The 13,595-nt window shown below is 50.8% G+C and overlaps 1 protein-coding gene across 3 annotated transcripts; it reads right to left on the bottom strand.

Annotated features, from left to right (window-relative positions):
* Positions 1 to 2,052: 2,052 nt before the first annotated feature.
* SLC25A19 (solute carrier family 25 member 19) lies at positions 2,053 to 13,368 on the bottom strand. 3 transcript variants are annotated; one of them, XM_036269454.1, is made up of 8 exons: positions 12,958 to 13,368; positions 12,719 to 12,810; positions 10,716 to 10,885; positions 10,370 to 10,525; positions 8,906 to 9,076; positions 3,865 to 4,048; positions 2,877 to 3,007; positions 2,053 to 2,268 (listed from the first exon to the last, which is right to left on the bottom strand). In XM_036269454.1, the coding sequence occupies exons 3-8, from the start codon at positions 10,845 to 10,847 to the stop codon at positions 2,080 to 2,082; spliced, it is 963 nt and encodes a 320-aa protein (XP_036125347.1). In that variant the 5' UTR covers positions 10,848 to 10,885; positions 12,719 to 12,810; positions 12,958 to 13,368; the 3' UTR covers positions 2,053 to 2,079. The 3 variants fall into 3 exon arrangements, with proteins under 3 accessions (XP_036125347.1, XP_036125346.1, XP_036125348.1); XM_036269453.1 differs by having other exon boundaries at positions 12,759 to 12,810; XM_036269455.1 differs by having other exon boundaries at positions 2,877 to 2,979; positions 12,759 to 12,810.
* Between the last annotated feature and the right edge of the window lie 227 nt (positions 13,369 to 13,595).

Genomic DNA, 13,595 nt, shown 5'->3' with positions numbered 1-13,595 from the left:
CCCCACCCTGCCCCAAGCCAGGGCTCAGCTTAAATCCAGGTCAGGAGGCGGCTGGGCCACGCGGGGTGGGGGAGCCACGGGGGGCGTGGCACGTACCCGGGAGGGAGCAAGGGGGCAGAGCAGAGATAGCTGGAGGGGTAGGACTTTACAGGGGGTGGCCACATTTCCCCCTAGCCCCCAAGGTAGAAGGGGCATGGGTGTAAGGGCTGGACCAAATTCCACTGACCCCCTCCTCTCCACTCCGGAAGATACTAGTAAAGTAAGTTGAAAATCAAGGGGGAAAGGGTCCTCCTAGTTGCCAACTTGTGACCTGGAGGTGCTGGAGGGACCCTGAAATTGAGTAAGTCCCTGGCTCCATTTTTCTTGGCTGGGGCTGGGACTAGGGGAGAGGAGCGTTCGCAGGAGCCCAAACAGGCCATCCCTGAGGTCGGCCCTGGGGTGCAGAAGGGCATGCAGAAGGGGTAGTAAACGGCCTGCCTCTTCCCTGGGCTTAGACAAGAAAGGTGTTGATGGCAGTCTCCTGGTGCCCAAGTTCTCACCAGAGTTGTTACCAGATAATGGATGAGGAAGAGAACCTTCAGCTGCCGCAAAGGAAACCAGTGAGCAGAAGAGATGAAGAAAATAGAGTTTACTTCAATGGAATTTCATAGAAAATACATTCAGGCAGCTACCTCCCCACAGCCCCAAGCCCAGGCCTTAAGTGCCAGAAACCCTGGGGTATGGGAGTGTCCTCCAGCCACAGCCTGGACCTTCAGAATCAGCAGCAAAGAGCAGGCAAGCTTCAGGACTCCAGGTTCCGGACATATCACAAAGCCCCCGATGAGAGATGAAATAGTAACGGGGCGAAGGGGCCCAGTCCACTGGGAGCCCATACCCGGCCTGCTCCCAGCTGGTGCCTTCATAAGTCAGAGAGGTCTGGAGCCAGAGCCCAGAGAGCAAGGCAAGTGGGAGTTCTAGGTGGGATTCTGGTGCTCCCGGCCAGGTGCCCTCGGTGCTGGGGAGATCTGGAGGAGGATGCTGGCTGCTCTGTAGGTTTTCCCCTCACACCCTGCCTGGTTTCTCTCAGTGCCTAAACGTGTATCTGCTGGGTTCCTGTGCTCTGGCATCTCCCCTGGGCACCAACTGCATCCTCACCAGGCTGTCTGTCCACCCCTTCCTTCGGCCACCCCATTCACTGCGCTGCATCCCAGTGTGGCCCTTCTGGGTTACAGAGACCCCGAGAAGGCAGCTGATGCCAAATGGGGTGAGCTCTACCCACCCAGAAGGTCGGCCCCAGTCCCAAAGGGGCGCCATCCCAGGCAGATGGGAAAATGACCGCTGCCTTTTCCCACGCTTGCCCTCAGCACAGCCCCCCACTTCCTGCGGTGCTGCAATACCTGCTTCCCTGGAGCCCTGGACTGACCAGTCCTGCCCAGGAGGGAAAGCCGCAGTGGGACATTTAGACGCGAAGCTCTGAACACGGGGTTAGAAAGTGACCATGCAGCTTGGGTTCCTCCCCCAGAACTGGCAGCAAAGCTGCCTGAGGGCAACGACTACTGAGACATGGAACCTGGGAAAGGCTGGGCACTGCTGGTGCCGAGATGGGACCTGGGAGAGAAGGCGGAGGGGTAAGGTAAGGAATGTGCTTTTAGCCTTCATGTCTATTAAGCAAGTCAGTGGGGACCAGAGCCCAGGTGTGGGGCCTAGACCCCTGGCCGAGTCCCAGCCCTCACTTTAAGCTGTGGCCCCAGCCAGGGCCAGCGGAGCTCCTGGCAGAAGGGCTAAGAAGTGCGGGACGGCAGGCAGCTGTTGCCCTTAGATGGCGGGGAGACCAAGCTCCTTGGCTGGCGTGGCTGGGATCCCACAGACCAAGTGCTCCGTCCTCCCCAAGCTCGCACAGGGAGAAAGCCCGCGGCCTTCTGGTGGCATCCAGCTGGCGGATCAAGGCTGCGGCCTGCTCCCAGCAGCTCTGCATGTTCAGGACAGCTGGCTGGAGGCCCAGACCACGCAGCGCCTCTCAGTGCAACACAAGATTGTAGTCAAGTCTTACTTCTTTCAGGAGGTTGCCTCCGGTGACAGACCTCAGGCCAGCTTCCGGCCTCAAGGCTCGCTGTCTGCCTTCTTCATGTGGTGGAAGAGGTTGCAGAAGAACTCATACCAGAAGAACACGAAGCCGGTGGACAAGGCGGCCTTCAGCAGGCTGGGGGACAGGCCCTTGAAGAAGCCCGGCACGCCTTCCTCCCGAAGCACCTGCCTGGCGCAATCCAGGAGGCCCTGGTAGCTTCGGACCTGGGGAGAGGAAGGTTACTTCAGATGAGGGGAGAGGTGATTACCACACAGCTGTGGCTCTATTCTTCTGTCAACACAAACGCCTGCACATCATAGCTCCCAATAAATGCCCGCTGGATGAAGGAATGGGTGCAAAAAAGGAGAAAAAGTTAATCTCGTTCTTTCTCTCCCAGCTGACGCGCCTGGAAATCAGCGCTGGACAGAGCTCCTTCCTGCCCAGGCGGCTCCCACGGGCTGTGGCTCCTACGGACCCAGTGAGACCGCTGGACCCTCTTCCCAGAGGCACCTCTGACCCTCCACCCCAAGCCACCCGGTCCCCCTTGGGCAGTTTATCCGAACCTGGCCTTCATTAGCTCTCAGCCTGACCAGTGCCACCCTTCCAGCCTGGCCTTCTCCAGGTGACCACACACCCTGCTCCCCTCCAAAGGCTCCAGTAACTCTCGATGATGATGACAACAGTGACATTATGTAGAACAAAGTCCAAGCTCAGAGGCCTGGTGTTTGTTTGAAACTCAACTTCCCTCCCTACCCTGCCCTTCTCCTGCCCAGGCTCCTCCCACCTCCAGTGAGGGACAAGGATCAGAGCTGTGAGCAGGGGGACAGCTCACCTGGCCGAAGGTGACGCGGGCCTGCTCAAACCCTCCAACCTGCAGCCGTTTCTTGAAGAGGTCCAGGGGGTACGTAAGGGTCTTGCTGATGACTCCAGCCCCGCTGCCGCAAAGCAGGTTTTTAAGGTTCTCTGAACCAGAAGGGTGGGATTGAGCAGGGAAATGAGAAAAGTGCAATTTAGGGTAGACAACTTCAAGGTCATGAGCTCTACCTTCCATCATATAACAAAAACCCACCGCCTGGCTGGTGTGGCTCAGTGATTGAGCATCGACCCATCCACCAAGAGGTCGCCGGTTCGATTCCCGGTCAGGACACATGCCCAGGTTGTGGGCCCGATCCCCAGTGGGGGCATGCAGGAAGCGGCCAATCGATGTTCTCTCTCATCGATGTTTCTATCTCTCCCTCTCCCTCTCCCTTCCTCTTTCTCAAAAATTAATAAAGAAAAAATATTAAAAAAACAACAACCCACAGGCATCCTTGCTCTCAGAGGAATTTAATGAGAGAGAACCAGACACAGCTGCTTTGGCAATGACAAGGGACTGTAGACTGGACAGGCCGGTAGCAGGATGGGTGTGAGCTGTTGCTAGTGCTCGCTCCCCAGCTGGAGGCTATAAGAGCCTTGGGTTCTGCAATGTTGCCCAGTTCAGGCTCAAGAGGGTGTAGGATGCCCCTCCTCCTGCACATCCTTCCAAAACAAAAACCAAGCAAAACACACCACCACAAGCAGGCAGTCTGCGAGTTGGACCTCTGACCAAAATGAAAACCATGACCAGTAGTTGGAAATAAATGTCGATGATGCCACTGGTGGGTGTGACAAGAGCTGGGAGAAATCAAGGCTTCTGTGAGCGGCTGCATTTCAGAGCTGGGTTCAGAGACCTAAGCTTCTGACAGGAAAACTATTTCCTACGTGACTCAGGAAGAGACATGATGGCTTGGGAGTGGGGTGGAAGGGAGACCCCAGTTCCCTTTCGTGTGGGGCTGTCTCACCGTTTTTCCTTCCTTCGGCTGGCGTGACCCACTCGTACATGTGCTTCAGGGAGTTGTAGAAGGAAAACTGGAAGCCGGCATAGGGGAAGATGGCAATCAAGGTGGGGGTCAAGCCTTTGTAGAAGACCAAGGGGCCTTCGGTCCTGTACATGGTGGCCACAGCGTCCCGCAGGGTTTTATACACCTGGATAGCACACATGCAACTCGCTGAGTGCAGATGGCTTTGGCTTGAGAACACAGCCCCCCACATGTATGCCCCCACACCTACAAACCCAGCTAGCAGGAGCACTACTCCTGCCAAGAGGACAAAGAACAAGCTGGACGAAAGTTCTGAGGGTGGGCTTTTCCAGTGACTCCCCTTCGAGCTCTTTACACATCCGAATGAGTGCACAAAGCTCGTGTCCTTTGGGACAGCAGAAGACACACCCGCCCTCAGGTGACTGGTACATAAATTATGACACACCCACTGGAAAGAACATGGGAACTTGGGGTAACTGCTGAAACAGGAGGCAATGCGTGAGAATGACAGGGACTAATCCCCCAAAGACCACAGCCAAGCACAGAGGAGCAGGCAGCGTTTGTGGAGGCAACACAGGCAGAGACAGCAACACCACCTCCCTCTCCCCCTGGCCCCGCCCCTTTTCTGCCCCTTTTCCACCCCGAAGGTCATGGTCCTGTTCCATTTCCTAAGTATCCCGGGTGGATGTTGCATCTTTTGCTGTTCTGCACTGTGTACGTAAGTTACACTTCGACAAACCTGACTAAAACCACAAAAGAGCTCTTGGGAACTAACATTTGCTAGCGAACATTTAAGAGTCACGTGAGGGCCCAGGTGATAAAGGTAAGGACACTGCCCAGAAAGGAGGACAGAGAGACAGAGCTGAACAGTGGCAGAGCAAAGCTCATCAGACGGTCAATCCAGGATGTCCTACTGACATGAATTCCAGAAAGGCAGAAAAGAGAAAAACAGGGCAGGCCGTTGTGAATAAATAATTCATGACCATTTCCCAGGCATGAAGAACACGAGTGTCCAGACTAAAGGGTCCAGGAAGTGCCTATCACAACGAATAAAAAAGACCCACCCCAGTGTACATTTCTAGAATGCCAGGGATCAAGCAAGACCCTGAGCACTCCCAAGGTGGGGGAGGGGCGGAGGGGAGCCGGCTTCATACAAAGGATCAGTAGTCAGCGTGGCTCTGACTTCTCTCTTCAGCAGCACCGAGTGATACCTGGAGTTCTATACCCAAGTCAGCAGCCAAGTGTAAGGGTAAAATAAAGGCATTTTCTATCAAGACTTCTCTCAGGAAGCTACACCAAAATGAAAGAGGAGACATGATCTCCAAGAGATTCCCGAGAGAGTAGCTGGCCATAGCCCTAGAGCAGTCCAGACTGAAGCCAGAGGGTCAAGGGTGCCAGAGCGGAGGACTCCAGGAGGGCTCCAAATAACGCGGGACTGATGACCGTGGGCTGACCCTACTGAGAGGCAGTCTGAGGGTGAATTCATCATGAGCATGTACAAAGCTAAACAAATAAAACACAAGACCTTTGTTAACTTCAGAAAAGACAAAGATATAAAAGAAAATGTAATCATAATGTATTTTAAGGCTCAGCAGTAATAAAATCTACATAATCATAATAGTATAAACACTAAGTATTGACTTAGCTGCAATCTACTATGAGTTGTACTGTAATCGGATGGGGGAGGAAACGCAAGCGTACACAAGGGCGATGACAAAAGAGCTGAACCCTTATCTTCCATAGTAGCAGTCTCAGTTAATGTCTATGAATAAGAAGGAAAGAAGGGAGGGAGGAAGGGAGGGAGGGAGGGAGGGAGGGAGAGGAAGAAGGAAGAGAAAAGAAAAACAGAAAAGAGAGAAACAGTGGTATAAGCATGTTACTTAGAACTAGAAAGTAAGCCTGGCCGGTGCGGCTCAGTGGTTGAGCATAGACCCATGCACCAAGAGGTCACCGGTTTGATTCCCAGTCAGGGCACATGCCCAGGGTGTGGGCCCAATCCTCAGTGTGGGGCATGCAGGAGGCAGCCAATTGATGTTCTCTCTCATCGATGTTTCTATCTTTCCCTCTCCATTCCTCTCTCTAAAATCAATAAAGAAAAAAAAATATATAAAAGAATTAGAAAGTGTCCTGGCCGGTTTGGCTCAGCAGTTAGAGAGTTGGCCTGCGGTCCAGAGAGACCCAGGTTCGGTTCCCACTAAGGGCATATACCTTGGTTGTAGTTTGTCCCCGGCCCTGGTTGGTTGTGTGAGTGGCAGCCACTCGATGTGTCCCTTTCACAACGATGTTTCTCTCTCTCTCTCTCTCTCTTCCTCTCTCTCCCTCTCTTCCTCTCTCTCCCTCCCACTCTATCTGAACAAAAGAATGGAAAAATGTCCTCGGGTGAGGATAAAAAAATTTTAAAAAAAGAATTAGAAAGTAAATAATGGAAGAAACAGCTACAAGTATTAAAAGTGGATGCCTTTGGGGATGGGAGTCAGGGGTGTAGCTGTGGTGTTTTTTTGTTATAATTCACAAAGAACTACCTGTCTTTTTCATCTTTATACACCTTATACATTGTTGATTTTTTTCAAAAATGTATTTATTTTATATTATTTTTTTGTTAATCCTCACCAGAGGATATTTTTCCATTAATTTTCAGATACAGTGGAAGAGAGCCCGGGGGGGGGGGGGGAGGCATCGATGTGAAAGAGATGCATTGATTGGTTGCCTCCTACACGACCCCATCCAGAACTGGGGATTGAACCTGCAACCCAGGTACGTGCCCCTGACTGGTAATCAAACCTGAGACTCCCCAGTCTGCAGGCTAACGCTCTAATTGCTAAGCCAAACTGGCCAGGGCATTTTTTGCAAAAATTTAAAGTTGAGGGTTTACAGTATTCTAAGGAAGGTGGAACTTTGCAGTTTTTAAACAGGTGTCTTCCCCTCACTTTTTGTGCATAATTTTCTGGTCATTCCAGAATCTAGAATCCAACATCTCAATCATGTAAGCCAGAGAGGTAATATGTAATTCTCTCTTTTTAAAAAAATTTTTTTTTTCTTTATTGATTTTGAGAGAGAGTGAGGGAGAGACAGAAACATCGATGAGAAATAACATCGATTAGACCACCTGCATGTCCCCCACTGGGAATCGGGCCCACAACCTGGGCATGTGCTCGACGGGGAATCGAACAGGCGACCTCTTGGTGCATGGGTCGATGTTCAACCGCTGAGCCACACTGGCCGGGCTCTCTATCTCTCTCTTTTTTTATCCTCACCCAAGGACATTTTTCCATTTTTTGTTCAGAAAGAGTGGGAGGGAGAGAGTGGAAGAGAGAGAGAGAAACATCAACGTGAAAGGGACACATCGAGTGGCTGCCACCCGCACGACCAACCAGGGCCAGGGACAAACTGCAACTGAGGTACGTGCCCTTGGTGGTAACCAAACCCGGGTCTCTCTCTTTTTTTAATCCTCACCCCAAGATACATTTTTATTAGTTTTTTTTTTAAAGAAAGAGAGACATCGATTGATTGCCTCCCAAATGCACCCCAACTGGGAACTGAACTGAACCCGCCACCTATGTTATGTGCCTTGTGACTGGGAATTAAACCCACAACCTTTTGGTGCACAGGATGATGTTCCAATCAGCTGAGCCACCTGACCAGGGCTCGCTCTCTCTCTTTTTTTCAACTGTCTTCTCTTTTTCCTTCTCACAGACTTTTACTAGTGTTGGGAAGTAAGAGGATTATAGCATTTCCAGATCAGAGACATTGAAGGACTGTCACTAGCCATCTCTCTTCATCCCAGCCACCATGTTGCTGAAGTTCATCTGTCCTCTCCCTCTATAAACACCCTTCGCCTCCACTTCTCCGCTCACTTCCTAGGAGCCCGCAGCTCATTTCTCCACGAGGGCGTGGCCCCAAACCTCTCCTTGCCACTGCAGTGTCATACAAAGTGACCTAGCTCTCGTGCATGCGTCAATCGTTTTCTCCCAGACTCCCAGGGGACTTTGCCCTTCTCAGCCAAAAAAGTCATCAGGATGTCTCCTAGACAAAAGGACTCCCCTGACCCAGGATCGCCACCCCAGGCAACATAAAGAACCAACAGAACTGAAACCAGTTATTCTTAACTGGTCCCAGAATGAGTATTTTTTTTAAATACGTTTTTATAGATTTTTTGAGAGAGAGAGAGGAAGAGAGAGACACAGAAACATCGATCAGCTGTCTCCTGTACGCTCCCTACTGGTGAACAAGCCTGCAACTCGGGCATGTGCCCTGGCTAGGAATCAAACCAGGACCTCTCAATTCATGGAATGACATTCAACCTACTGAGCCACACCAGCCAGGCACAGACTGAATTTTTAAGCAAAGCATCATTCTCCATCAACAATATCCTAAAGCAGCCTGGCTGGTGTGGCTCAGTGGATTGAGGGTCACCCCATGGACTGATTCTTGGTCAGGGCACATGCCAGGTCACAGGCTCGATCACCAGTAGGGGGCGTGCAGGAGACAGCTGATCAATGTTTCTGTGTCTCTATTTAAAAAAAAAAATCAATAAAAACATATTTACAAAACCAATATCCTAAAGCAGAAGGGAGACAGCAGAAACACTCTTCTTTCTTGCTTGAGAAGACACGCACACGATGCTACTGTATATCCAGGAAACAGATTATGGTGGGGAGGTCTACTTCAGGATTTAATCCCTTGCTTTCACTCAGTAAGTTCTTCCATAAGTCTGACTCAATTATCCCATTTTCTCCAACCCATTTCTTTGTAGAAAACAAAAACAGTCTCACAATAATACAGCAATCTGATCTCAAGTCTCACGTTCCCAGGTGCCTTCCCTGTCCAGCCCACTGTTGGGTATTTGTTCGGATTCTCACCTGGAGGTTCTGGCTCCCCTGAGGCTGTGAGCGAAGTGCTGAGCACGGTTCCAGGTTTCACAAATGGACTGACGGGTGGACTGAAACCCCGGCCTCTCCCAGTTTTGCTCCCTCTCAGGGCACCTCCTGTTACTCAGCACCCCTTCTCTGGCCAGGCCACTCACCCTGGGCTCACCCTGAGCTGCAAAGCGGGTGCGCAGGACGTCCACAGGATGCACGGCAAGGGTGGCCACGCAGGCAGACAGGCCGCCACACACAAAGTGCACCGAAGAGTCGCGGGCATCGTGCACACTGGCTCTGTGCACCAGCTCGGTCAGCATTTCAAATGACAAAAACTGCAAGAGCGTGTGACAAGGTCATTGACAAGCACCCAAACCTACCACCTATAACCCATGACCCAGTCCTAGAGACAAGGAAATAGTCCTCCTGAGCAGTGACAGAATACAACAAACTTAGTTTTATGCAGCTTAGATGCCATCGTACACTCTATTGGAGTTAAACTAAATACTCAAAGGGCTAAGAAAATATACGAGAAAAAATTTATATCAGAAAATTCTACTCATTAGCTTAGTTTGCTGAGACCTGGGAAAAGGTGGCCATTATCTGATCCTCGGCAGGGGACCCCTCCATTGCAGCCCGCAGTGACCCTGAGAAGCATTCTGCCCGGAGCAGGGGTTCTGTCGGGAGAATTCCCCGGTGTTACCCCCCCTTAAGCTCAGATCTTTCTCCTGCCAACTCAAGACAGCTCGGGGTCCTGAAAGCACAAGTCACCATCCTTGTTCAGCACGCTGCAGTACCTGTGCGCCAGGTGCAGAGACAGGACAGCAGGGGCACGTGGACCTGGTGTGCACCTGACCTGGGCAATGGCTGTGATGTCGGAGGAGGAGCAGGCAGGGACTACTCGGGCACTAGCTATCCAGAGGGGGTCCTGGCTCTGCCACTTTCTACCTAGGGACTTTGGTTGGGTTAATTACTTAAGCTTTCTCTGCCTCTGTCTTCTCGACTGTAAAACAGGATGTGATGACAGAACCTGTCTCAAAGGACTGCTGTGAGGTGACAGATGCAAAATGCTTAGAACAGGGCCTGGCCCGCAGTCAGCACTGGACAAGGGTTCTACCCCAAGGGTCGCACACCCTGACATAAACCAGCGCTTAGCTGAAGAATGAACCAATGAGTGAAGAAGTTGGATTCTGATCCTAGCCCCACCACTTACAGGCTGTGTGGCCTCTGGCAGCTCACTTCACCTCTCTGATTCACATAACACTTGCTCGACCTTCCTTACAATGCCTCTGGGAAGTTCAAAGGAAACACAGGTGTGAAAATGCTATTTTGAACAGTGAAAAGTATTGTGTCACCATTTGCCAAGTCACATTATGGCTGAGGTGTCAAGATAGTCTCTCAGCAACACCTAATACTCTGTCAGTGCTCAGTCCCTGAGTGGGGGTTGGGGGGAAGGGAGTGCCTATGGTACAGCTCAGTCTGACCCAGTCATCTGCCAGGTAGGTTCCCAGTTACGACATGTGAGAAGTGTGATGACCGCCTCCAGCTACCTGACCCCTGACAGCATCCCTGTGCTGCTCCATTGAGCAACCCAACCCCAGGGACCTGGCGGTGCCCCTGCCACCTACCTGGACAGCTCCATAGCCTATGGAGAGAAGCTGGGCTGGAATGTGTCCCTTCCAGAATGCTGTTGGGCCCTCCTCCTGCAGAATCTGTCTCCCGGCCTGTAGGATCCCATGATACTTTGCATTGGGGTCACTGCGAGACAGGTGCTCAATCTGAAGCTAGACATGAAAACAGAAAGGTCAGGACAATAGGGGCAGGGCTGGATGAGGAGAGATTTCAGTAAAGGTAACAAAGGCAACAAAGTGCTTCTCCTTGACAAAATTTCAAGCTCTTAGGAACTGTTTTGGCAAAAAAGGGTGACCCTGCCCTCCAGTCTGTCCATCACATGGAAAAAGGGGAAAAGGGTACCTGGAAACGGATCTTGATGACGTCCAAGGGGCTGATCAATGCCCGAGTGACAAATCCAGACAAAGACCCAGACAGTGCCACCTCGAATTTGGAGATATTCCTGCCATCTGCTTTGGGGTCATAGCCGACCATTCCTGCCTCTGGGCCATACAATGTCCATCAGCTTCAAGCTAAATGCAAAAAATAGGAGTAAACACCAGAGCAAGTTCTCAGGGTTTCTGCTCACACATCACCTCCTCAGAGCAGCCAATGAAAAACAATGCCTGCCTTGGACTCAGCATTGAACAGAGACAATATCTTTATAGGACTGGCTTTCTGCCCCACTTAGATTTTACAAGTACCAGCATGGACTGTCAATTCCATTGGATGCAAACAAAACTTTGTATACATTACAAAGGGTGGGGCAAAACTGTCCCTGGTTGAGAAGCATTGTTATAGAGGGGCTTTACACACTAGCATGATGTAAAATGGTATGCACTGCATCACTATTTGTAAAACTGGATATGATGCAAACGCTTATCAATGGAGGATAGATAAATACACTAAGTCACATCCATGTGATGGTATATTATGCAGTCATTAAAAGAATGAACCAATGCTATACACACTTGAAAAGATATCTACAATAGATTGAAACATAGGGGAAAAAAAGCAGGTTTCAGAATATTATGTCTAGTATAACCCCATTTTTTACAAAAGAAAAAAACAGCAAAACCTCGATATACTCTGTACAGTTATAAAATGTATAGGGGAAATGCCTGTCACAACACACACACACTGGTTAATAAGGTTTCCTTTGGGGAAGGGTTGGCAAGGGAAGAGGGAAGGTAGATCTCCCCCTTTTTCTTAATACAATTCTGTATTGTTTGGATTTGCTGTGACCCTCCCTCCCTTTCCAAATAAAACTAAATATAAAATGATTTTAGAAGGGACCTCAGAATTAACCTAGGTGTTTAACACCTTTAGTAACAGGGAAGTCAGTGACCACACGGTGACAACCTTCATCCCATCGATTCTTTTAGTTTTTAATAGATTTTTAGAGCGAAAGAGGGAGAGAGAGAGAAACATTGATATGAGAGCAAAACACTGATCGGCTGCCTCCTGCATCCCCCCACCAGGGATCAAGCCTGAAACCCGGGCATGTGCCCTGACCGGGAATCAAAACGCAACCTTTCAGTGCCTGAGACAACACCCAATTAACTGAGCCACACCAGCCAAGGTCCACCATTGATCCTTTTTATTCTCTCACCCACCCTGGAACTCTCTCCACACCACTTTCTCAGCCCCAAACCCTCACTTTTCTGTAAACACCAAAGTTGTGATCCAGTCCACCCTCAAAACCAACAGGAGATTTCCATGGGGCTCTATCAGCAAAGTACTCTAAAATGACATTCAAGCCCTGGCCAGTTTGGCTCAGCGGTTGAGTGTCAGCCTGCGGAACAGAGAGTCTTGGGTTCCGTTCCCGCTAGGGGCACGTACCAAAAAAATAAAATAAAGTAAAATAAAACAAAAGTACTTAAAAAAAAATTTTTTAATCGTGTGAAATTCCCCCAACCCCTGCTAGGAATGTGCCCATTTCTTGGTACTTTCTCTGATTCGCTCAAAGGAGGACACCTGGCTTTCCCATCAACTTCTCTGTGATATTAACTCAAGCTGCTTTTCCCCGGCCACCTGTGAGGAGCAGTTTAAACATAGGGTAGGAGACCGATAGGGAGAGCCCCACCCCAGGTTCCCCAGGGACTGCTCAGGTCACAAAGCTGTGGGGGGAAAAGGTATTTCTATAAATAAGCAGCTCTGCATAGCTGGACATAACCTTAGATCTCAGATCAAGAAGCCTGAATTCAAGCTCCCATGTACCTTGGGCAGATTTATTTCACCTGGGCTCAGTTTTCTCTTCAGGAAAGTGGGAATGATGTCTGCCCTGCCTAGCCCAGATTGCTGCCAGGCTCATGCAAGATACCATATGTGATAAGCTCAGTAAAAATGGTACAAGTCTTACACACGTGAACGGGCTGGTTAAATATAGTCCAGTGGTGGTCTTACTTTTTCTGCTGTTCGAAATTTCCTTCTTGTACCAATAAGCCTTGATATTTATCTAAAGAGACAAGTATGAAATATGATTATATGTTAGATATTTGTAATACAGCACTCAGAAGACGGGGGTGGGAGGGCGGCGTCCGCGGGTGTGAGTAGCAGGGCGGGTGGGGTGGGAAAATTTGCGTTAGCCACACCCTTCTCTTACTGCGGAAGCCGCAGGTGTTCCAGTCTTCAGGTGCCCCGCCGTGAGCGTGTGCTCGTCTGCCCACGTGTTCAGCGCAGAGTCTCTGCAGACGTGCCCACTGGTGTCTAGGTGTGTCTCCGAGAGTGTTTTTGCTCCCCGAGTCCGAGAAGATGCCTGCGAGGCGGGCACCCGCGTGTACAGGTGCAGAGCGCGTGCGGGGTTTTGCCTCCAGCGTTCCTTAAGAGGCTGCTCAGGTCAGCCGTGTCACCCGTGCACACAGTCCCCGCCCCCGCGTCAATACCTGAGCATGTGTGCTCCCTTAGGGTAATGAGGGTGCAGTTCCCGGAGCAGACGCCGAGGAGGGCGGAGGTAGAGGTCACTCACTCTGCTCTGAGGGCACCGCCAAGCCTCCCCACCTCTGCTCTCCCTCCCTCCTGACACAGGCCAACAGCAAAACTCAACTGCTTCCGGCAGTAACTGACAGACGCTTGGGCCAATCACCGCGCAGCTTCCGACAGACGTTGGACCAATGGTTGTACAGTCGCATACGGCCAACACCACCCGCAAGATGTCACTGGGTAATGTAGTCCTTCGCTACCAACCAAGGCTGTTCCCCTGCGAGGCGCAGAGCCTCCTGGGAGATGTAGTCCTGTTGAGCG

This window comes from Molossus molossus, unplaced genomic scaffold (genome assembly GCF_014108415.1).
Source record: "Molossus molossus isolate mMolMol1 unplaced genomic scaffold, mMolMol1.p scaffold_m16_p_19, whole genome shotgun sequence".
Taxonomy (NCBI): Eukaryota; Metazoa; Chordata; class Mammalia; order Chiroptera; family Molossidae; genus Molossus; species Molossus molossus.
Note: the sequence above shows the minus strand (reverse complement) of the source record. Positions and strands in the feature narration are given on the sequence as shown.

Coding starts and splice junctions, on each gene's coding strand:
- SLC25A19 (XM_036269454.1), bottom strand. CDS start 10,847: ATGGTCGGCTATGACCCCAAAGCAGATGGCAGGAATATCTCCAAATTC. Junction 4,049..8,905: donor CAGCTCAGGGTGAGCCCAGG/GTGAGTGGCCTG, acceptor TGTGCTATCCAG/GTGTATAAAACCCTGCGGGA. Junction 2,269..2,876: donor CCCGCGTCACCTTCGGCCAG/GTGAGCTGTCCC, acceptor TCCTCTCCCCAG/GTCCGAAGCTACCAGGGCCT.